The sequence below is a fragment of the Suillus fuscotomentosus genome, assembly GCF_016647785.1.
Source record: "Suillus fuscotomentosus strain FC203 chromosome Unknown F5891scaffold_10, whole genome shotgun sequence".
Classification (NCBI taxonomy): domain Eukaryota; kingdom Fungi; phylum Basidiomycota; class Agaricomycetes; order Boletales; family Suillaceae; genus Suillus; species Suillus fuscotomentosus.
The window spans coordinates 929,628-953,039 of record NW_024539522.1 but is presented as its reverse complement, the minus strand read 5'-3'; the positions used below and the strand labels follow the sequence as shown (position 1 = coordinate 953,039).

General features: G+C 42.8%; 4 protein-coding genes across 4 annotated transcripts; 1 reads left to right on the top strand and 3 right to left on the bottom strand.

The window, feature by feature from the left end:
- Positions 1-5,601: 5,601 nt before the first annotated feature.
- On the bottom strand, positions 5,602-6,011 carry F5891DRAFT_1184614 (uncharacterized protein; the record flags this gene model as incomplete). The annotated part of the gene is made up of 2 exons (XM_041366462.1): positions 5,602-5,976; positions 6,006-6,011. 2 exons carry the CDS (start codon positions 6,009-6,011, stop codon positions 5,602-5,604), a joined length of 381 nt encoding a protein of 126 aa, XP_041229976.1.
- Positions 6,012-8,405: 2,394 nt separating this feature from the next.
- Positions 8,406-9,857, bottom strand: F5891DRAFT_1184613 (kinase-like domain-containing protein; the record flags this gene model as incomplete). The annotated part of the gene is made up of 3 exons (XM_041366461.1): positions 8,406-8,969; positions 9,021-9,307; positions 9,758-9,857. The coding sequence occupies 3 exons, from the start codon at positions 9,855-9,857 to the stop codon at positions 8,406-8,408; spliced, it is 951 nt and encodes a 316-aa protein (XP_041229975.1).
- Positions 9,858-14,893: 5,036 nt separating this feature from the next.
- On the bottom strand, positions 14,894-15,046 carry F5891DRAFT_902650 (uncharacterized protein; the record flags this gene model as incomplete). Its single annotated transcript, XM_041373488.1, has 1 exon — positions 14,894-15,046. A coding segment is annotated over one exon (153 nt), but the record flags the coding sequence as incomplete, so codon positions are not given.
- A 7,046-nt stretch (positions 15,047-22,092) lies between these two features.
- Positions 22,093-23,201, top strand: F5891DRAFT_1184611 (uncharacterized protein; the record flags this gene model as incomplete). Its single annotated transcript, XM_041366460.1, has 5 exons — positions 22,093-22,248; positions 22,298-22,358; positions 22,410-22,706; positions 22,763-22,795; positions 22,852-23,201. The coding sequence occupies 5 exons, from the start codon at positions 22,093-22,095 to the stop codon at positions 23,199-23,201; spliced, it is 897 nt and encodes a 298-aa protein (XP_041229973.1).
- Between the last annotated feature and the right edge of the window lie 211 nt (positions 23,202-23,412).

Sequence of the window (23,412 nt, the reverse complement as noted above, 5' to 3'; positions counted from 1 at the left end):
TTGAGGGATGTGATGACAATAAAGGAAGCAAATAAGATGGCGAGGTTAGCAAGACGACCATCAACTGAAGGAAACATGGTTAGAGTGGTATGTGGGTAGACACCTAACACATAATTGCACGCAATACCATGGCAAGAGCAAAAGTCATCAAGGTCAATGTGGTCTGACAAGAGATTGAGCCTCAGAGCAGCAGACAATATGAGTTGCAAATCGGACATCTGCTGACTGTCTCATATGAACCTGCATAGACATATATTAAAGAGCACCACATCCTTTGTGAAAAGGTGACCAACCTACAACAGCACTAACAGCTGCTTTTTTTAAGAACAGTGGGCAACGACTCAGATCAGCATGGCTAGAGTTCGAAGGAGGGTCGAGGAACTCACGATCTGCTAATGGTGGGTAATGACTCAGAGCAGCGTGGCTCGAGTTCAAAGGAGGGTCAACAGACTCATGATCTGCAAAAGGTGGGCAACGACTCAGATCAGCATGGCTCAAGTTTGAAGGAGGGTCAACAGACTCACGATCTGCTAATGGTGGGCAACGACTCAGAGTAGCACGGCTCATGCTTGAAGGAGGGTTGACAGACTGACAATCTGCAAATGGTGGGCAATGACTCGGATCAGTGTGGCTCGAGTTCAAAGAAGGGTCGATAGCTTACAATCTGCAAATGGTGGGCAACAACTCAGATCAGTGTGGCTTGAGTTTGAAGGAGGGTCGACAGACTCATGATCTGCAAAAGGTGGGCAATGACTAACAGTGATTCAACAACTGTAATGACAATGGAGTTAGATGCTTACCTCTGAGGTTTTGCCATTGTACTCACCTAAAAACTCATCTAGGGTGAGTTTAATGGTTGGATGGTAAATGCTAAAACCAGTTGCACAGTCACTACTGACATCTTTCCTGCAGTTTATGCAGTTAGCATGGGCAATAAAGTTGAGGAGAAGTTTAGCTCTCACATTTGCCATTGTACTCACCTAGAAGCTCATCTAGGGTGAGTTCGATGGTTGGACAGTAAATGCTAAAACCAGTTGCGCAGTCACTGCTGACATCTTTCCTGCAGTTAGTAAGATGAGAACGTTGAGAAAAAATATAAATCAATAGTCAAGGTTAGTTTAATGACAAAAGCAGCAGCGGCATGAGTAAGATGAAGGGAACAGTCAAAGTAGTAGCGAACAAGCAAGAATTAAGAAGCAGGAATAGATATGTCTGTGATATCATCTGGAACATCGTCACATTCATCCTCCGTGATGACTCTAAGAAGAGCCTCATAATCGCGGCTGCCAGATGTAGTTCCGCTCATAGCGGATATCAGTAGATCACCAGAACTAGATGGTAAGAGATCTTCACAGCTCACAGAGCCTATAGCACACATCAAATCATACTCCATGTCCTTTTGGGATGCTGCCCAACCCTTGCTAAAGTGAAGTCGCTCCTTTTTCAGTGTGAATTTGACTATCTGTAGAGCTTCCATCAAGTATGGGCTGAGACGATGGCGCTTCTTGGTAAGTGTCTCACTGCTGGAGGAGAATATGCGCTTGCATGGAACAGCAGAGGCTTGGATTGGCAGGAAATCCATTGCAATTTTGAAGAGTGTTGGAAACATTGGCTCCGAAACCTAGTCCTCATCACCAACAAAACATGTAATAGAGACAGATATCTTACCGTCCAAAAAGATAGTATATCTGTTCCTGTATGGCTAAGAACACCTGTGATATAAGCATTGAATTCATCTTCAGCTAATTGGGGGCAGCGAACCTGGCGACGCGGCAGTAGGTCTATCTCAGGAAGTCCATAGATCGTTAAGCCTAGTGTTGCAGGACATGGCCGACGAATCAACTGATTGGACTCTGCAGAGTCATTTGTCGCCCTCTTATTCTACATCTGTAAGACATATAAGCCCAAAGTTTGCTGTTGTTATTGTTAGGCAGATGTACCAGTTTGAGAATATAGTCTTTAGCCTCTGTGATTCATGAGACTGACCAATGTTCGTTCATCCATGACATATGTCTTGTGAGATTGACAACTATACACAATCATTAGAGTTCAGATTAACCAAAACACGCAGGATTTACACATTGCAACAGCATACGCTCCTGTGAGACTCATTCAATCATCATACTTAGCTGCCCATGTTAAACCTATGGTGACCAAAGGTGCACAGTGTGGGACAAGGTCCACTACAAGCTTGCATCTTTGGATCAGCCCTTCGAAGGCTGGAATGGTGCTGCCCAGTAGAGGACTGGTTTCACCAGACATGCATTGCTGAGCATGGTGCAGTGCCTAATGTAGAATAGTAAATATGACATGGGTGTTGGATGTATTAGAACATACCTCTAGAATAACCTCAAGATCCTGCAGGACTTGCCAATTCATGGGGCTCAGTTTATAATGCACTATGCTGTGTTGAGCAGGAAGATTGATCCAATGGTCAATAGCCTGGGCAACTGTTAGACTATGTGAGAATTAATGAGATGAAACATTACCTGTCATAGCCTTCTCAAACGATTGAACATAATGTATGTTGAATCCCAACAAGTAGGTTCGTCACAAAGCAATTTGACTGTTGGAAGGGCCATACACTCATTCATGTCGTTTATGAACCATCCCTCTGCATTACCAGAAGTGATGGCAGCTCGAAAACTATCACGACGCTGGCCTGATGCACGAATTATGCGGACAATATTTCTGGCCCGATCGATGATGTTATGTTGCAGAGCATTGACGTACTGCACCTTGCTAAAAGTGTAAGGGCCAGCTACAAAAGTATCAGCCAAATGCGAAAAGTCTGCAGTAGAATATTTGTCGAGGATGTGTTGGACACATATATTCACTATGTGAGGGAAACATGGGATTCAGTGATCAACCACGTCAAATTCAATCCCATCTTTCTGCAAAAGTTGCGAGAGTTTGTCCATTGTGGTCCTGTTGTTGCTAGCATTGTCCAAGGTAAAGTGTCCAATCTAGATGAAGTCAGGGCATATGATACAGTATAACAAGACACTAACATTATGTTTCACTTCAGCACAATCAATCAGCTCCAATATTTTTGAGGTGAGTGCCTTCCTGTATGACTACCAGGAATGTGATGAAAAGCAATTAGAGTGGCCTTCAAAACAAGTCTTGCATTCCCGCTTTCTTTTGCAATCCAATGCACAGTCACAGCAAGGAAGGGACGAAGCTTAGAATTGGACCAGACATCAGATGTGAATGAAATTCATCCTTGGGCAGTCTGCAAGATATGAAAATACTGTATGAGATCAGTAGCTGGACACTTATGGCAAGGTCAAGTTTGATGGCTGCAAAATATTCATCCCAAGCATCGATGATCAGTTGCCGGAACTTTGTATGATGTGGGATGTCAGAATCTTTTAGGTCTTGACACAAGAGGCAGAGTAGGCAACAAAACTCTGGACACTCAATGATGCTGATTGCCTAGAGATGGTCATTAATGAGAGTACATACAGTGGCTCAAAAAAGTGTCCCAATGTTTGTAGCTTTTCATGTAATTGCTATATCATGTGTCAAGCCGTGGGAATATGACTAAGCCATAGGGAGGTGTCGGAAAGGTCTGCTTCTCAGCTTCATTTCGGTTCCCTATACCGTGGGAAAATAACGACATTATGTGAAGATATGATCATTTTAATTTGATGACTCATTGGGACACTTTTTTGACTTTGAGTTTAACTAATGTAATCTCTATAATTCTAGTACTTTGTGTGACCTCCTTCTGCCCCAATCACTTCTGCCACTCTTCTAGACATATTCTCTATCAATTTTGGGTATTCCTCTTTGGTATTTTCATCATACTCTGTTGTAACACTGTCTCATAGTTGGAATAGCCCCTATGGTGAATCTTGATATGCTACAAGCAATTTCTTGAGTGATTCTCAGGGGTATTCAATATGGTTGATGTCTTGCATCTATGCTGAACATGATAGAATAGTAATATCATGGTCTGCAAGCTATTGGTGGCTGATTTAGAGGTATACTTAGGGTCATTGTCTTATCACAAAACAGTATTCTCTTCATTAACTCATAACTCCTGCATGCTTCTTAGCAGACACTCCTGTCAAATGAGTGCTTACTACTCTATATTCATCCTCCCCTTTACTTCATAGAAAATTCCTACTCCATTTTATCTCATATAGTTCTATACCATCGAGTTTTCGTCTTGAAACTTAAGTGTTTATTCAACTTTTCTTTATCTTAATGGTTGTGCTATCAATTTTAATACAAATTCCTTGCCATATGATCTCATCCTATTAATTTTAACCTTATATAACTAGATAAACCTCTTTCAGCTATTAGCAGTCCAATATTTGTACTTGAAAGTAGCATCTTGTCTTTTCTGTTTATAGGTTGGAGACAGAAGAATCTGTTTCTCTTGATTATAGCTTCAAAGTGGGCTGTCTTAAGAATCTGTCTGACTATTTGAGTAGAGATAGTCATAGAGATGATGGAAATAATCAATTTAGTCACCTTTTTAGCATCAGTGGCCTTTCCGATTAGAATATAGTGATTAAGAGATCTTAAGTCTTATAGAGCAACCTTCTAGATTGGCTACCAAATAACTTAAAGACCATGATATTACTATTCTATCATGTTCAGCATAGATGCAAGACATCAACCATATTGAATACCCCTGAGAATCACTCAAGAAATTGCTTGTAGCATATCAAGATTCACCATAGGGGCTATTCCAACTATGAGACAGTGTTACAACAGAGTATGATGAAAATACCAAAGAGGAATACCCAAAATTGATAGAGAATATGTCTAGAAGAGTGGCAGAAGTGATTGGGGCAGAAGGAGGTCACACAAAGTACTAGAATTATAGAGATTACATTAGTTAAACTCAAAGTCAAAAAAGTGTCCCAATGAGTCATCAAATTAAAATGATCATATCTTCACATAATGTCGTTATTTTCCCACGGTATAGGGAACCGAAATGAAGCTGAGAAGCAGACCTTTCCGACACCTCCCTATGGCTTAGTCATATTCCCACGGCTTGACACATGATATAGCAATTACATGAAAAGCTACAAACATTGGGACACTTTTTTGAGCCACTGTAGATGGTAGACAGTACTCACTTGGTCATCAGCTACAATGAACTTCACTATATGTCTATGCATCTCTTCAATGGAGAAGCCTGGTAAGTTGTGCAAGGATGCTGACTTCCCAACAGTGGGAAGTGAACTACTATGTCTGGGATTAGGGGGAGGGCCGAGTGTCTCGATTGTGCAAGTGGGATTTTTGAGTCGTTCCCGCATCTCAGCAAAGGTCCAGCCTTTATTAATGCAATCCCCTACAGGATGTATGCTGACTGGCCATTGCCATTTCTCAGACTCCTGGAGATAAAGGTCGATATGAGATTTGTAGATGTGTGAATGAAGAAGAGTATTGCTTGTGGATGAACTGCAAGTGATAAGGGGACAGGATGAGTCAATTTTATTGAAATCCCTGGTAGAGGGGGTGAGAAAGAGCAGAAAAGACTCCCAGATATGTTACTCACTCGCATGGTATGCAAATATGCTTGCCTGTGTCTGAGTTCTTCCTGAAGAAAAACTGGATATCAGACGTAGTCTTGAGGCCTCATTTCCTTGTAGCAAAAGGATTGGTGGGGAAAGTGCTAGTCGCTGTCTGCAGTGGACTTGGGTTTGTATTGGTATTGGCATTGGCTAAGTTAGTGTTGGTGTTGACTAGGTTTGTGTTGGCATCAGATAGGTTTGTGTTGGCGACAGCCATGACTTCAGGTGGGTTGTCATCATCTTCACTGCCACTGACATTGTTGATATTGATCCACTCACTGTCACCTGGATGACCAGCTGCATTGTCCTGCCTGAATCTCTGAGGAAGTTGTCGTTGTCTCCTAGGGTGGTGAAGGGTAGTGGCAATTGTAGCTGCTGCAGTGGTAGTTGCCGCAGCAGCAGCAGCAACAAGTACAGGAGTAGCAGGAGTGACCTCAACCTGGGGGTTATTGGTGTTTTGTCAACAACGGCCATGACGATTCATATCAGCGGTGCTGGAGCTGGGAGATGCAACAAGAGACTCACCTGTCTATATACTTTCATTCTGTAAGACCCTGATGCACGAATCACCTTATCCTGAGTGTTGCACTTCACAGCATCACAACTCATCCCCACTGTATCGATCAGATGATCCAGATCACGGCGACCAAATCTTGAATGTAGGTGGGAATTTCCATGAGGAGAATGTGTTGTAGAGACTCATGCCTCTCATGGTATGATATGGCACTTTTCACTAGGGAGTTCATTGTATGAACTTGCAGCACCACTCTGTGTGCTGTCCGCAGCTATCCCTATATGAGGCGCAGCTATCCTGCGCCATGTGCGCACATTTCCCGTGCTTCATGATGTATATGTGCGTGCGTTCCCGCACTTGAGTGCCCTATAGCGCCAGCCATCCAGAAGCATCCATCCACTGTCCACCAAGCTCTCTAGTGCATGTAGTTCCATTTCCCTTATTTGCATATCATTCCACCTTTATTTTTATCATGGACCCTTACTTATATATATATTTACATACTAGACCTTACTCGGTAGCGCTTCGGCTCCACATGACAGTGCTTAGGTACCATATTTAAGCGCCAGCAGTACATACCAAACCACCTCACTTTCCACCTTACTTCACCTCTCACTTTACCTACTACTTACTACCTAGAAAGTTGCAGTAGAAATCTATTCCTTTACACCTCGCACTCTCATCTCTTATCTTGCATTATAACATCACTTAAGCTTAGTCTCTCTCATTTCTGCATATCTGCGTGCACTTTCCCATGCTTTGCGCCTTACGCGTGCACATTCCCATGCCTTCGTGCCTTGTGCACACCTGCGCACTTTCTCGCACTTTGCATTGGCCAACCAGTAGCGCCTTCAGCGCATATCACTAGATCCTTGCTGCACTTGCTTCCCCTTTAGCGTTGAACGCACTTGTTGTCTCAAGCATAGCAGACTAGGCAATGCGCTGTAGAGACTCATGTGTCTCATGGTCTGATATGACAAGTTTTCACTAAGGAGTACATAGCATGAACTTGTAGCGTCACTCCGTGCGCTACCCGCAGCTATCTCTATATGAGGCGCAGCTTTCCCGCGCCATGCGCGCACCATTCCCGCACTTCACAATGTATATGCGCGCGCGCGTCCCCGTGCTTGAGCGCCCTATAGCGCCAGCCATCCAGATGCATCCATCCACTGTCCACCATGTTCTCTAGTGCGTATATTTCTATTTCTCTCATCTGCATATTGTTCCATCTTTATTTTTATCATGGACTCTCACCCATATATATCTTACATACCTACTTGGTAGCGCTTCGGCTCCACATGACCGCGCTTAGGCGCGCTATATAAGCGCCAGCAGTACATAGTACTACAGACTTCACACTTAAAAAACTTACTTTTCCTGCAACTGACTACTTACTACTCACTTACTACTTAGCAGAGTATAGTAGAAATCTATTTGTCTACACTTTGCATCTCTCTTCTCCTACCTTGCATCATATTATCACTTAAGCTTAGTCTTTATCAATTTCCGCATATGCGCGCACGCTTTCCCACACTTCACGCTAATACGCGCGCGCGTTCCCGCGCCTTCACGCCTTGCGCACACCTGCGCTTTCTCGCGCCTCGCTTCAGTGCATACCTCTAGATCTTCGCTGCACTCGCTTCCCCTTTAGGGTCGAACGCACTTGTCTCCTCAAGAATAGCAGACTAGGCAACGCTTGACCTACAACATTTTTAGATACAGTTAGGAGCATCATTGTTCCTCTCTGTATTGTTGTTTCGACAGCGCGACCTTACAACATTTACAGATACAGTCAGGAGCCTCGTTCGCACCTTGCTGTATTGTTGTTTCTACAGCGTGAAGGAATGTTATTAACATGATATTAGGGTTGAACCCTGCTGACAATCGGGAAAGACCAGCTAATTGAATACAGCCATAGTTCTGATTCTTAAAGGAATAATCAAGCCTCAAGGCTCAAGCAGAAGATGTGAGTTCAACGGGCGAAATTGAGGTAATCATCCCAATGCAAGGCTGCAGACTGCAGTGCGCATCGTGGGAGTTAACACTGGAATTACACAGCATATGTGCACAGACCATGTATACAAATACGTAGATACTATTAATCAACATCTGTACAAACATGCACACTGCGCAGATTAGTAGTACTGAAAAAAATATTGGGCTATATAATGCATTTTTTCATTTGATGACACAAAGTGGGAGTAGTTGCAGGCGTTAGGGTACCATTGCGTGGACGTAACCTTGCAAATGATAAGGTCATAAATGATGAGTGCTGCATAAGAATAAATGAAAACACTTACACACGAGTTGATCTATGAAGAGGCATTGCCTTCAGCAGACATAGGGGCACCAATTCAGAGACTTGATGGTGAGGGGAAGATGTGATATGACAATTGAAATCCAAAGAGTGCAGTAGTTGGTGCAGGCCCTGCAGTGCAAAGATCGTGAAGTAAAGAACAGAGATGGTCGTAATCTGGATCCTCCAAGAATGAAAGAGAGCACAAGTAGACGAGAATATTTGCGAACGCAGCAGGAATTCCATCACATAAATCAGCGATGGTAGTATCCACTTTGCGTTCAAGTATCAAGGAGCTGGAAAGCTTCTCATGGTCACTATTTAGCCATGCAAGAGAGCCATGCAAGAAATAAATTAGCATGTAAGCAAGTGATTCCAGATCATCACAATGACCCAGCTCCAATCCCAAGTGATTATTGATGGAAGCAAAGGTGGGGATGCCTGTGAGATATCGACCTTGGCGAAATGGGATGTGAGATTGAGTTGCAGTGTTCCAGTACTTCTTTGCAATACCAAAATCAATGACATATGTGATTTGCTTCAAGTTGTCCACCAAAATGTTATGTGGTTTGATATCGCCATGAACAAAGCCATGTGAGTGAATGTACTCAAGATGCAACAACTGGAAAATAGGTTAGTAGCTGCAGCTCACAACAAATCTGAACCTAAGTACCAGCTGATCCCCTAAGTTCACAACAGTTTGAAGGGTGAATTTATGGTTGCATGCAAGGAAGAGCTTGTGCAGCGATGGACCGAGGAGGTCGAGAGCTAAGGCATGATATGTTGACTCCCTGCCAAACCAAAGGGCTCGGGGGATTCCAACACCATCTTCAAGTTGCTTTAGAATGTTGTACTCACGCTCCACAGAAGATGGGTTATTGGTGACTGGTTTGAGTGTAATAGCAACAACATCATCATTGAGGAAGTTCTGTGCATGGTATACAACAGCTAATAATATATCTGAATATGAATCAATATCATACAAACAATGAATATACCATATGAGCCCAACCCCAAGATATTCTCCAGCCTGAATCTACCATTGATTTGACTCGGGGCCTTATTCAACATGCTATGTAACAGAACTAAATAATACAGCAGTGGTGCATGCCACGGTCGACGGCACAGACAGAAAGTTGTTCAACTTCCATGTGACTAAAGCCGACTTGAACCAGCTCAAGTCGATATTTCAGGAGAAATGGCTTGTAGCCAACTCATGTGACTAGTAAGTCAAACCAAGCCGGACAATGTGGTTCAACTCACAAAAATAGCTGAACTTCAGGTGTAGCTGATCAAAGCCAAGTCTGAGCTGGGTCAAGCTGAGCCATGACATAACTAACCTAGCTTGAATTGAAGATTCTGTTTTTTCATGTCAATTTGTATGTCATCTTTTAAGACATCAGCACTCACTTATCTCATCTTCGCCACTCTGCTCTTTGTTAGCGCCACTCATATCTCTGTCATTGTTGATCTCATCATCTGAGCTAATGGTGATTGGATTGTTGTGCATGTGTAATGCTTCCTCTTCCTCCTTGGTTCAGACTATAGCCTGGTGGCTTGTCTGGGGAATCATCATGATGACTGGCTGTGCATCTTCAGATGGTATGCAATTTTATTGGAGGCTGCTCATAATACTAACAGATAGCTTACCAGGTATCTGGCTTGGCTTTGCCTTCTTGGGTTGTGTGCTCCCCACACTGCTACCATCAACTTTTTGCTTTTTGATGGCTTGACTAACTTGTCATTGAGGGTAGCTTTAGCTTTGTCTGTGAGTTTTGTGACATGCCTTGCAGCTGTTGAGAAGAAATTTGGTTGCATGCTGTGATGAGTTTATACAGATTTTCGTCTTATAGATTTTTGTATCTGTTTTGAGTATTGAGGTTTGTAGCTTCAGGATCATGAAATGATAGTTCTATTTGGTATATTTAGAGTTTTAGGTTTGAGTGATGTCAGAGTGCTGTGCCATTCTTATTTTGGTAATATACCCACACTGTGAGTACCCTAAGTCTAGACCCAGACCCACACTTCAGGGGTACTCACACTCATGACCTATATGGGTTGCTCATATCCATGCAGTACCCTAGACACACTAAACTGGATCTTTCCTGAACACAACATCTACAACCCTCACTATGCTGTAGATCCATCATCTGGGCTGCATTGCTCACCTCAAAAAGCTTGCCCTCCTGCATATATCCAACCTACTACACGGTCAGGTCACTGGCACATCAGATGATGAGGTATCAAAGTTAACAGAGACCGTGTTAGCTGAAGCTGACCTAAAGCTTGAGACTGCTGTGTCAGATGATGCTACTGTAAAGCTGGAGAGTAAGTGTAGACTGATGGATAAAGACAAACTGACTGCTGTCAAGCACATCACCTTTGTTGAGGTCTGGTACAAATTTTGGTTGAACCAGGACACAGTTTGTACAATGGTAAGTCACACTTCAAGTTTCATGTTGAATTGCACTTACCTTAGCACTGTTTAGCTTACACACAAGACACTTTGGAACTGTGTAACCTATGCCCAGGTTCATAATTTTTGATGGAATCAGGCTGGGGAGAAATACAAGCAGGTAAAGGAGATGGAAGAACATACTAGTAGAGGAGACAGAGACAATGATCAGATTGTCACTGAATTAGGAGATGAAGAAGAAATCAAAATTCTCGACTTTAACACAAAGAACAACACAATAGCTCTTGATGAAATGAAGTACAGGAAGAGTGTGTCAAAGGCCAAGTTTGCATATCACACACTATAAGCCTTCAAGGAAATAGAGATTTTCAGGCTGATTGATGAAGTATGAGTCCTTTCAATGTCACTGTGCAAAATACAGTTGATAATCTTACTGTATGATAGGGCATGGAATGATGCCACTGTTGTTTGTACCCATGACATCATCTCCTCAGATTCAATTTCAATTACAGATGATGAAACAGCTTCTTTACAGAAGTGAGCTCATAATTCAGCATCTCTCAACTCTGATAGCTATGGCGAGACAACCTCCCTCCTTCATAATATGATGGGATCCATCAGTCAATGCTATGAATGGCAGGAGCAACTTGATTAGCTTAACATGGAGCTTGTACAAAAGCAGGAAAGAGGAGAGCAGGCTGAATATAAGGAATGATGAGCAGAAATTTACCTACAAGAAATCCAGCAGGTATGAAAGGAACATGCAGAGCAGTGGCTTCAGGTGAGTGAGATGTTGAAGCATCTCAGCCCAGTTATATAGAGGCAAGGTGAGAGACTGGCAAAAAGGTTAGGACAGCTTAAAGAGGAAGATGAAAGACTTTTGGTCTAGTTCACATTCAGTTGATAGTACTAAATTTTTGTGCTGTAAAATTCCTACTCGATATAAGTCATCTGCATCCAATGAAAGATTTCACATACAAACTGGACCCTCTCCCCTAATGTCTAGAACATCTTTGGTGTCTTGCTCATTGAACCCTCTAATGGTTGCTGGGTTGTTGTGAACTCCTCAAGTATATTGTGTAAGATCATGGCTGCCTTGATCACCGAGAATATATCATACATGTCGAAGCCAATCAAGCAGCGAAGCAAGGGGAAGTGACCCTTTAATCATCCAAAAGCATGTTCAATATAAATCTAAAGCGAGGATAGTTGTCTGTTCCATTTTCAATGCAAGGTGACCTGCTCAGGATCATTCATAAGGTCAAATTCATTAAATGGGCAAATATAATATTTTGTCAGTGGATAACCTATTGTAGATGAGGTCCAATGAGTCTTCATAGTTAAAAAATCCAAATATACCTTTGTCAACAAGGATATACTTATGTGAGTGAAAATATTGCTCCTTCTTATGCCACAGATGAGATTTTTTGAAAACATGGTATAGAGATACAATGATTGCTGGACACTACATGAAGTAAGTAACCAGCAATATAAAAAGGTGTTGTGGTCTTGCACAGCCTAGTCTGCTATACTTGTGAGACAAGTGCATTCAACCTGATGGGTTAGCTATTGGAATAGGTCTGTAGCTAGACAAACGATAAATAGCCAAAAGTCCAAGCACAAGAAACAATGTCCAAAGGTATAATTATGAGTCTGATGCCAAAGTGTCAGGTCTAATGTTTTTGGGTTTAGTGGGTTAGCAGGTTAGTGGATTCAGGTTTAGCTGGTTATGGGGAATAGCGATAGTGAATATCAGGAAACCGAGCGGTATGTGGCCCATCAATCATGATGGGTATTTCAGATAGAATGAGTGGTAATATTCATAATATCAACTAAGAACTACGAAATATCAGATTTGACCACAAAGCATTGGGAAACAGCTACCTACTACTTGGATGATGAATAATGCTCAAAGTCAGCCCAATATATATGTAAGTACATAGACATCCAGAAACCTATAGGCAAAAGTAGTGGCCAAATATTTCAGGTCCAAAGTACATGTAAATAAACATGAGGTGCTACAGATGATGGAAAAACATGTGCTAGTGCTGGCTACGATGTGAGTAATGTGCAAAATAATCAACTATGCACCTAGTGGGGCTAGCAAGATGGGACAGTGTAGATGAGGAATGTAAAGGGTAGGTAAATGTGTGGTGTGAGATATACTCAAGTAGTCCTTTGTGTGCGAGCTAATGTCAGCCCAAGGAGATTGCTACTGAGAAGGTTCCTCTAAGTATATAAATGGAGGAAAAACACTGAACTGGATGCCTAGTTAAGCCTGGTAAGACACACAATAATAAGCAAAGCATGAAAGAGCAAGAGCACTGTGAAGTGCTATTGAGCGATGAAGGATGATGGCACATGTATGGATGTTGGAGCAAAGTAACTCTTGAATGAGTCAGAGGACAGACAAACAGAGGTTCTAGTAATATATGATGGCAGGCACTCATGTACAATTGAGATACCTTAGCATCGGTTGGTGGATATGACAGAGATTTAGACTTAGAGTCCAACAATGTGCAAGAAAAAAGATATCCATTATACAGTGAGGTGGGAGTATATATATTCTATCTAAGTAGCACTAAGTGCTGTCAAGCACTAAAGCAGACCAGAAGTGAAGTGAGTACATGATAGCATGTAATATAAGGGTCCATTGTAAAGATACAATAATGCTTGATACTATACAAAGTAAGTGTCAGCAATATCAAAATGTTGTAGTGGTCTTGCACAGCCTAGTCTGCTATACTTGCTAGACAAGTGTGTTCGACCTGAGGGGTTTGCTATTGGAATAAGTCTATAGTTAGTCAATCGATAAATTGTCAAAAGTCCGAGCGCAAGAAACAGAATCCGAAGGTATAATTACGAGTCCAATGCCAAAGTGTCAGCCGATGTTTTCAGGTTTAGTGGGTTAGTGGGTTTTTGGTGCAGGTTCATCAGGTTTGCGTTGGGTTTGTGAAATGATCATCGGGTACAGCGAGCAATATGCAGAATATTGATAAGGACAGGTGTTTCAGATAGAAAGTGTGGTAATATTCGCAATGTCAACTAAGAACTACAAATTATCAGGTTTGACCACAAAGCATCGGGAAACAGCTCCCTACTACTTGGATGATGAATGTGCTATGTGGAAACCAATATATATATAAGTATGTAGAAATCTGGAACCCTATAGGCGAAAGTAGTGGCCGAAAAATTTCAGTTAGATATACATGTAAATAAACACGAGGTGCTGCGGACTATGGGAAAACATGTAATAGCGCTGGCTACGACATGAGTAATGTGCGAAATAATTAACTATGCACCTAGTGGGGCTAGCTGACAAGACAAGACATGGATAGGACAAGTGCACGGGAAAAACATCGGGTCCGATGCAGCCGATGTGTCGGGTCTGCTGGTCAAAGCATTGGGTTGCATCCGGAAGTGAATATCGTGCGATGGACATTTTGACGTGATGCGTGAAATGGCTGAATACAAGCCTAGTGCGAGCTCGAGTGCTACACCGTGACAAAACATACAGAATATGTGTGCAAGCACCAGAGATATGTCAGAATACATGGAATTATGATAGGAATATGCACCAACAAACCAAATGAACATGGAATGGATGGACAGAGGATAAGCGATGGAACTGAGGATGCATGCACCAATGCGCATCTGAAGCACTTGTGCATGCTAGCAGCCAATGAAGTACCAAGTGCACTGGGATGAGATATGAGTCACACTATACTAGGAAGGTGATTGGGACATTGTGGAATTAGATCTCTATAAGACTACAGAGATATTAGTCTCTACAATGGCACACAGATTGGACAAGTGTGCAGGAAAATATTGGGTCCAATGCGGCCTAAACATTGGGTCCACAAGTCAAAGTGTTGGGTTAGTTGGTAAGTGTTGGGTTACATTGGGACATGATTATCATGCAATGGGCATTTGATGTGTGTCAGTATTTCACTGAATACAAGCTCAACACGAGGTTGAGTGCTACAATGGCTATCTTGGATTGATCCTGGCCAGCCAAAATCATAGGATGTAAACATTGCATGATGGTCACAGGTGGCCTGCACAATTAACTACATACATTGAATGAATTTTATTATTTGTGATAGTCAAAGTCACTCACTGTGTATTGTTTTTTTGTGGCACCAGTACACATATCTATTCTCAGTTGGTTTGTACATGAGGGGGATATAGCTCCTATCTGCAATATCTATGCAGCCAGAAAACCCCCATTCTGCCATTTCAGATAAGAGAAAATCCTGCCACCTCCCTCCTGGCCAGGCCAGGTGGTCATCACAAATATTACAGAGTGTTCAGAATACTCAACTTGAATATAGGTAGACTGTATCCTCAGCAACAGACATTACACTAGCAGTCTTGAGGCCTGACTCTCCATCTAAATGACAGAGGAAAGTTGCCAGTTGGTGGAAGATGGGGCACTGTGGGTGTCTGCCTTGGCTGATAAAAATTGGGTCTCCAGCTATTAAGTCATGGATATACCAGAAGGCTGCATGAGTCATTCTGAACTATGCCTGGAAGTGATATTCACTTCCATTATATACCTAGACTCATGACCAGTCTGACATACATCACATGAGAGTGGGAAATTTTTGATGTAGTCAGACTGGTCGATCTTGGAGAGATTTGGCAGGCAAAGCACAGAGTTTGAATTTTAGCAGGTACCAGTTGTGCCAGGTGTTGTCATACATCCAAACATTGTACAGATACTATACTGTTTTGCTACATCTCTATGTTAAGACCATGAGTTTCAACATTGGTTCTGTATTGCCTATGTCCATATCAGCTTTGAATGCTCTTGAAAACCTTCCAACAGACTTTACAAACACACTTTCAATGATACAGATCCAGCAAGTACTCGATGTATAAACAACAATACTGAGAGGAACAATTGAATGCTCCTGACTGTATCTATAAAATGTTGTAGGTCGTGCGTTGCCTAGTCTGTGTTACTTGAGGAGACAAGCGCGTTCGACCCTAAAGGGAAGCGAGTGCAGCAAAGATCTAGAGGTACGCGCTGAAGCGAGGCGTGAGAAAGCGCAGGTGCGCGCAAGGTACGAAGGCGCGAGAACGCGCGAAGCACGGGAAAGCGCGCGCGCATGTGCGGAAATGAGAAAGAGTAAGCTTAAGTGAGGATAAGATGTAAGACAAGTGAAGAGAGGTGCAAAGTGCAGACAAATAGATTTCTACTATGTTCAGCTAGGTAAATAGTGGGTGGTACTCAAGTCAAAAGTAAAATTGGGTGAAAAGTAAGTGGAAAACTTCCTCTCGTAGTATGTACTGCTGGCGCTTATATAGCACGCCTAAGCGCGGTCATGCGGACCCGAAGCGCTACTGAATAGGTATGTAAAGATATATATAAGTAAGGGTCCATTATAAAAATAGAGGTGGAATGATATGCTAATAAAAGAAATGGAAATATACGCACTAGAGAATATGGTGGACAGTGGATGGATGCATCTGGATGGCTGGCGCTATAGGGCGCTCAAGCGTGTGAACGCTGAAGGTACAACAATTCAGATGGTGAGTCTGAACAATATGTTGGGTCTTGCAGAACCTAGCTGCTATTCGACCCTAAAGGGTTTCTGGACCAGGCTCAAGGCTCAGAGGAGAGGAAATATCATAGAAAACTACTGAGCACTCAGACTCATACTGGTAACTGGTGAAAAGATTGCTTGATTATGTAAGCTACAAAAGTGCCAACATAAAGTAAGGTAAAAACAGTCTCTACAAGCCCAGCCAGAAATGAATCCCTACATCTCATGGGAACTTTAAATCATGACTGTCCCCAGTCATCTACCTATGCAAACCAAAGCTAAGCTAAACTTAAGAGAACTAACCTGGGGGTCCTCAAACACCTTTTGTTTCCTTGACGTGTATGCCAGGTAAACTGCGCCAGTGAGTGAGGGTCAGGCAATGCAATAAAACGATAACCTCCAGACTTTGCTTTTAGTACTGGAGGAGCAGCGATGCTAAAGTGAAAAAAACGCGATGATGGTTGCATGTATGACGATGGGGAGTAGACAGATAGAAAGAGGCGAACGAGGGCTTCGAAATGAGTATAGGGTTGACTAGGATTGGTTGAGAACTGAGTGAGAAACGAGGGAAATGGTGAAAAAGGGCGGAAAATGCGAGAAATGCGGATTGCGGAGGAATGCGCGGACGTATCGGGAAGCGGAGCGGACGGATGGAAAGCGCGGAAAAATGCGGTCAGAACGCGCCTAAGGCGATGGGCGCGCGATCACAGGGCGATGAGATATAAAGAAAGCGCAAAAATGGGGCAAAAAAATAGGGGGGAACGCGCAAATGCGAATAGCAAGCGAACGGCTGAGCGCGCGAAGGCGCGGATATGCGCGAATGAAAGCCATGAACGAGGGCTTCAAAACAGATATAGGGTCGATGGGGTTCAGATGCGAAATGAGCTGGTGAAAGTGCGAAAAAGTGCGGAGGTGCAAGAGGGAGGAGGAGGAAGGGGTTTGGTGCAGGGCAACAAGGACTGGTCCTATCAAGAAGCTGATTGGGGCAATGGACAGAGCCACTGGGGGATGGTAAATGGCCAAAAGAGCTAAATGAGACAGGCCTTTGTGCACCCAGAGAACCCTTATCTCCCCTCAACTTCTCAAAAACACCAAAAACTCGATATCTCCACAACTACTGCTCCAATTTCGATGAGCCAGGACTCAAAATGACCGGACGGATGAGGGGAATACGACCCTGATTTTGCGAGAGATCCACTCGAAAAACGCGTGAGAAAAATGCTTATCAATGCGCTGGGGAGGAGGAGAAGATGCTGAAAACTTGGGAATATGGGAGAAGCTGGTAATGAATGACTGTGGTGGGATAATAGGCGAATTTGGGGGATTATTGGAGAGCTGGAAGAGCCTAGAAACACAAGAAACCCTCGCGGTGGGCTCCAGTTGAAGGTACAACAATTCAGATGGTGAGTCTGAACAATATGTTGGGTCTTGCAGAACCTAGCTGCTATTCGACCCTAAAGGGTTTCTGGACCAGGCTCAAGGCTCAGAGGAGAGGAAATATCATAGAAAACTACTGAGCACTCAGACTCATACTGGTAACTGGTGAAAAGATTGCTTGATTATGTAAGCTACAAAAGTGCCAACATAAAGTAAGGTAAAAACAGTCTCTACAAGCCCAGCCAGAAATGAATCCCTACAACGCGCGCGTGCGGATACATCGTGAAGCACAGGAATGGTGCGCGCATGGCGCACGTTGCGTGGGAAAGTTGCACCTCATATAGGGATAGCTGCGGGTAGCGCACAGAGTGACACTACAAATTCATGCTATGTACTCCTTGGTGGGAACTGCCATATCATGCCATGAGAGGCATGATTCTCTACATCGAAGCTTTTGCGCACCTTGATTTTGTCTCAAAAGGCAGCAAAATTTCAAAAAAGGTTATTTTAACTCAAGGCTCTCATATCTTTGCTTGCAGGAAGACATGTGGTTCTTGAAGCTGCAATGGGCTCTGGAAAGACACTTTGCATGTATGGAGCAAATAGTATCATTTGAAGTATCCTATTTCAATTTTAATGATGTAGCGCAAACATGAGAAAGATGTGGTACTCCATGTAGTGTATGAACACAAGTTTCTGAGTGATTGATAGTCGACAGTAACTATGTAGCACTATTACTTTGACTGGTACAACCAGCACTTGCTAAATTAAAACTCCATGCTTCACCTGCCAAATCTCTCCGAGATCGACCAGCCTGGCTATGCTGCTTGACTCATCCATGGTTATATAAGTCAGGCTAGTCCCGAGCCTATTATATACCAGGATATCCAGGAAATCCTCCTATTTTGGCTGCTTGTAAGATCCATGTAGACCATATCTGTTGCTTCGTGCATATTTTTTCTTTGCTAAAGCAAGCACAGCAATGGCAAGGCCAATAAATCTGTCATCCTCATCTTCAGTACATGCAAGTTAGCAAATAGTAAAAGCTTTGAGTTTCATAGCTAGTTATCCATGAAATGAACAACTCCATTTGTCCATATGACAAAGCCATGCCATTGAACTTGATGACATCCAATAGCACTACTAGACACTATGCCTGCTATGTTAGTAAATAAAATCAGATCTTTATCTTTGCTGTTCTGAAAGTTTCTCTGCCCGTCTCCAATGATGTTGTCAATCTCATGACCTGCATGCCAAATATGCAGCTAGGCAGAAGCACTTTCACAAATTAAGTTAGCATGCTGAAGACTTGTGGTGGCAAGATGTACAGCTGAAGAAAGATCTGCAGTATGTTGTAGAGGAGTCTGAATACTAAGCAAGACTAGACAACAAAAGGTAGGAAACTAAAAATGCTTTTATTGATGGCCACCTTGCAGGAGAAGAAGAAACTTTGAGAGCATATCAAGGTTGTATATGCTTGGCAGAAACATGTTAGGGAGCTTAGGAGGAGTTCTTGAAGCACACAATAGTATGATGAATATTCACAGTAACTTAAGGATGGCCCACCACCTGACTGGAAGCCCTGAGTTTATATTTCACCTAGAGTATTAGTTAGATACTACATTTTAATAGATTATCCTTGGCAGCAACTTGAATGTTTGATCAATTAAATGATAATCAAAGAAGCCTTCACAAATATCTGGGATGCAGCTGAGGCCAGGAAGCTAAATAAAATAAAAAAGAGCACAAAGTGCTCTTTTTTGCTTCCTGTGCCAAAAGCAGAATGAGTGTGTGCTAGTTCTGACTTGGCCACCAATTCAAGCCCATTAAGTTAATTTAAGCAATGTGATATTTTACTGATGTAATACATCAAATCTACAGTGCAGGTGGATTTCACCATGTAATTATTTGTTTAATTTGTTTAGTGGTGCCTCTTATGATTGACATTTAGACAAAATGTTCACTGATGTTTTATATTTTCCTTATTATGCAAGATCTCTTTAACATTTGAAATTGTAAATCTGCTTATATGACAACCTAAATATTAAGTGTTGGATGACTTGCCATGGGCTTGAAGAAATATAGGATAGAATATCATATTTCACATTAGGCAGGCAGCCACAATGCTGGGCTTCATATGTGCTTGATTTGCAATTCAACATTATTTTCTACCCTCTAATGAACCTTAATCTAAAAGGGGGGGCACCCCCTCTGCAGATTTTTTAGATTATAATAAATGTGTTCTTATCATTTCAGGCCACTAACACTTGCGGTATCAGCTGATATAATGTTGCTACTACTACCTTACACCCTACTGCATAGTTGCTCTGGTGTCTCCATGATGAGCAACAGCACTTATTGGCCTCATTTCTTGGATCCTCATCATTTCCATATCATTATTAAACCTCAATGTGACTGCAATGACCTAGATTGGCATTTGGACTTAGTAACCACAGCAGTCCCTTACAACAAAGTGTGACCCTCAGACCATTCAGAGCCCATTCCTCAAGCTCATTCGAGAAATTTTTTAGTTCAATGTGTTGTTCTGCCTTCACAGCATGTCGCTATTGGTCCAGGGTAGGTTTATTTTCACTTGAAATTGTTGGTGTCCAGTGCTCTGATGTCACTCTGCAATCACAATATGCTATTACCTGTCTAGGGTAGTTATTCTTTTCATATTGAATGCCCGGTTGTCTTTGCCCATGACAGAGTCTTACCCAGATAGGATCCAGGCCTTTTCATGCCTCTATGGCAGGAATGATAGCGAAGATTAGTGATGTGCGGACCCAGCTTGGCCTGAAAGCAGGGGCTTGGGCTTGGCTTTTGGGGGCTTGGGCTTTGCAAAACCTCAGGCTGAGCCGTGGGCCAAAGCCACAGCTTGGCTTGGGCTCAATGACAGCTTTCAAAAACAAAATGATTCAAAATTAAGCAAGTAGCGAGTGAAAGTGACTTACAACCCACCACTGAATAGTGGTCATACCTGCCGAGGGAACAACATCAATGGTGCGAAGCACAAAGATGGGCAACTCACCTTTGTTTCTGACATATGAAGTATTTGTTGGATTTGTGGAAGAAACTAGAGTAGCAATGGTTAGACGTATTGAGATGTAGTAAATAAACTCATACTTGATGTCCGGATGTCCATGGAAGTCTGTAACAGACAATTTGACTCCCTAAAGTAAGTATGCATTGATATCAATGATGGGTGAGCAGGGACATAAAGCCACAGCTTGAGCTGCCAGCTTCGGCTTTCCAACAGCTCAAGCTAGGCCCTAGGCCTGGCTCAGCTCAGCCTAATCAGGCTTAGCTTTGGCTGGCCCATGGCCTGAAGCCAGGCCATGCACATCACTAGTGAATATTTGTTGAAGACTGGTTTCACACATAGTAGAGTTGAGATAATGTAGAATAAGTCCTACAGCATCAAGAGATCTGCTTACAGGATGTGCATCATCATTTAAGGTGTTAATATCTGCACAGGAGATAGGAGTAGTGTACCACTTTTGTGTGAAACCTGCAATGAGCAAGTATCCAAATGTTACAACATCAAAACCTGTTGTTGTAATAAAGGCACAATCATTTTGACTGTCATAGAAGGCTTGCCCCATGGCATACCCAGTTGTGAATTAGGCAGCAGCTCAGAGCAATGAAGGTAAAGATGATTTGGCTGTCAACTTTCAATGTACTGTATCATTTCAACCTTAGGTTCATCACACCGTTGCAAGCCCGACGAACTGAACCTATTTTTTGTGACAGTCACAGCTGTTTTGGGTCAATGAACCTAATTTTGTGACATAACATATGATATGTTTTTTTATGAAAACATTTGTCTAACCACTTTTTTTCCCTCCTTATTGTCATTTTTGAGCTATACTTTGTGTAGAAAGTACATATATTATCCTACTGAATATGAACCTTATGAACCTATGAACCTATTGTAAGTTTGTCACAGCTGTCCTTGAGAGTGAGAGACGAACCTGTCACAAAACCATTAGGTAATGCAGTGCCAAAATTCCCACGAACCTAAGGTCAAAATGATACAGTAGTCTTGCCTCACTGGGTGACTTCCCATAAGGTTTTACAGACAAATTTCTCTTAATCCTCATACCTTAGCTGAATAGCCGGGCTGCATTAGGAAGGTCACTGTCAACACCTGTCAACCTGTCGCTCTTGCACTCATCTGTAAATTTTCCATTCTGTGGAGGGGTGCATACCCCTCCACAGATGTCTGTAAATCATTGCTGTGCTGATTCAGGCAATTTTCTTACTCTTTTTAGATGTCTCACTCTCAGAGTCTCGGAACTCTTAAACAGATCAGCTTGTGTAATTTTTCATTATCGATGGACTCCCTTAGCTTCTGACCCTTGTACTTTGTGCTATGTCTGTATATCCTCTCTGAAAATATGAATCCCTCTCCACATTTCAATTCACTTGGGGCTGATTCCAATCTCTCTCGCACTAATACTCCTGCAAGTTTTGTCTCTGCAATTAGTAGTGACCACAATGGTGCAGCGAGTCAGATACAATATGACCATCCTGCACCATTTCACTTCGGAGACGTAAGTGCACTATTTGGACTATCATCTGTCTGGTGCTAATCATCTATAGTTCGAACACTTCAGCCCAGCAGAAGCTTACAGCAGGAATGATAATTCAAACTTCCTTGAGGGTTCAGGCCAATCTTAGATGCACTGTCCCCATACCATATATTGTGATGCAGAGTTTCCACCTTCTCGCACACATGATCCTTTCCTCTACTCTGCTGGACCCCCTCGTCCCATTCAATTTCCTTCAAAACCTCTGGTCCCTTCGAATGAAGCTGTCTCTGATGAAGAGCTCGGGCAACCACTCCTTTCAGCAGCTCCCACCAAAGCTCTGAAGCGGCCGTCTGTTTCAACTATGCAGCCTCCAAAAGCCCGTCCAAAGAAGAAAATTAAAGCTGGCAGTGGCAAGGGCAAAGCCAAGCCTGATGGCATGCTGTCAGTTGGTGAAGTCCCCAAAAAAGATCGAAAAGCTGGTGTGACTGGATATTCAGCTGACGAACTCACTCGAATGCTCAAGGAAATTAAACAGTGTATTCCACTTGGTGGAAGGGCATGGGACACTGTGACAGCCACCTATAATCAGTGGGCTCGACAACATCATGTAAATGAGGAAATCAGGTACTATTGCACTGGACAACTCTGAGTGGGACAAAGGAGATGTTGGGAGTGACACTGGGGGCAAGGATATCTTAGATTTGTCCAGTGGGTCTGATGAAGAAGTGCGAGGTGTGAAGGTGAAGCATGAAGGTCCAAAGAAAGCAGTCATGAAGGCATTCCGTGCAAACCCTCTGCTTGAACCTGGTGTTCGTTGTCCACGTACCACTGCTGCATCTGAGGCATTGTCTTCTCTCACATCTGTCTTTAATCCAGCTGTCATCAAGGAACGTGAAGAAACCCAGCTCTCGTCATTGGTCCAGTTTAATCAGATTAGCTCACTGCAGACTGAGCTTTGTGAAGCAAGGCAATGAATCGAATCTCTCAATGACCATCTCATGCAAGAGTGTCATCATGCAGATCGTGCAGAAAGCCAAGTTGAAATGCTCAAGTACATGCTGTCATCTCGGGACGAGGCTCAGTTATATTATACTCCTGCTCGTCCTCATCCTCGTCATTCCTATGACTCTGGCCACTCATATCAACTTGAAATTTGTCATTCTTGAGAACCCCCAGCTTCACCAT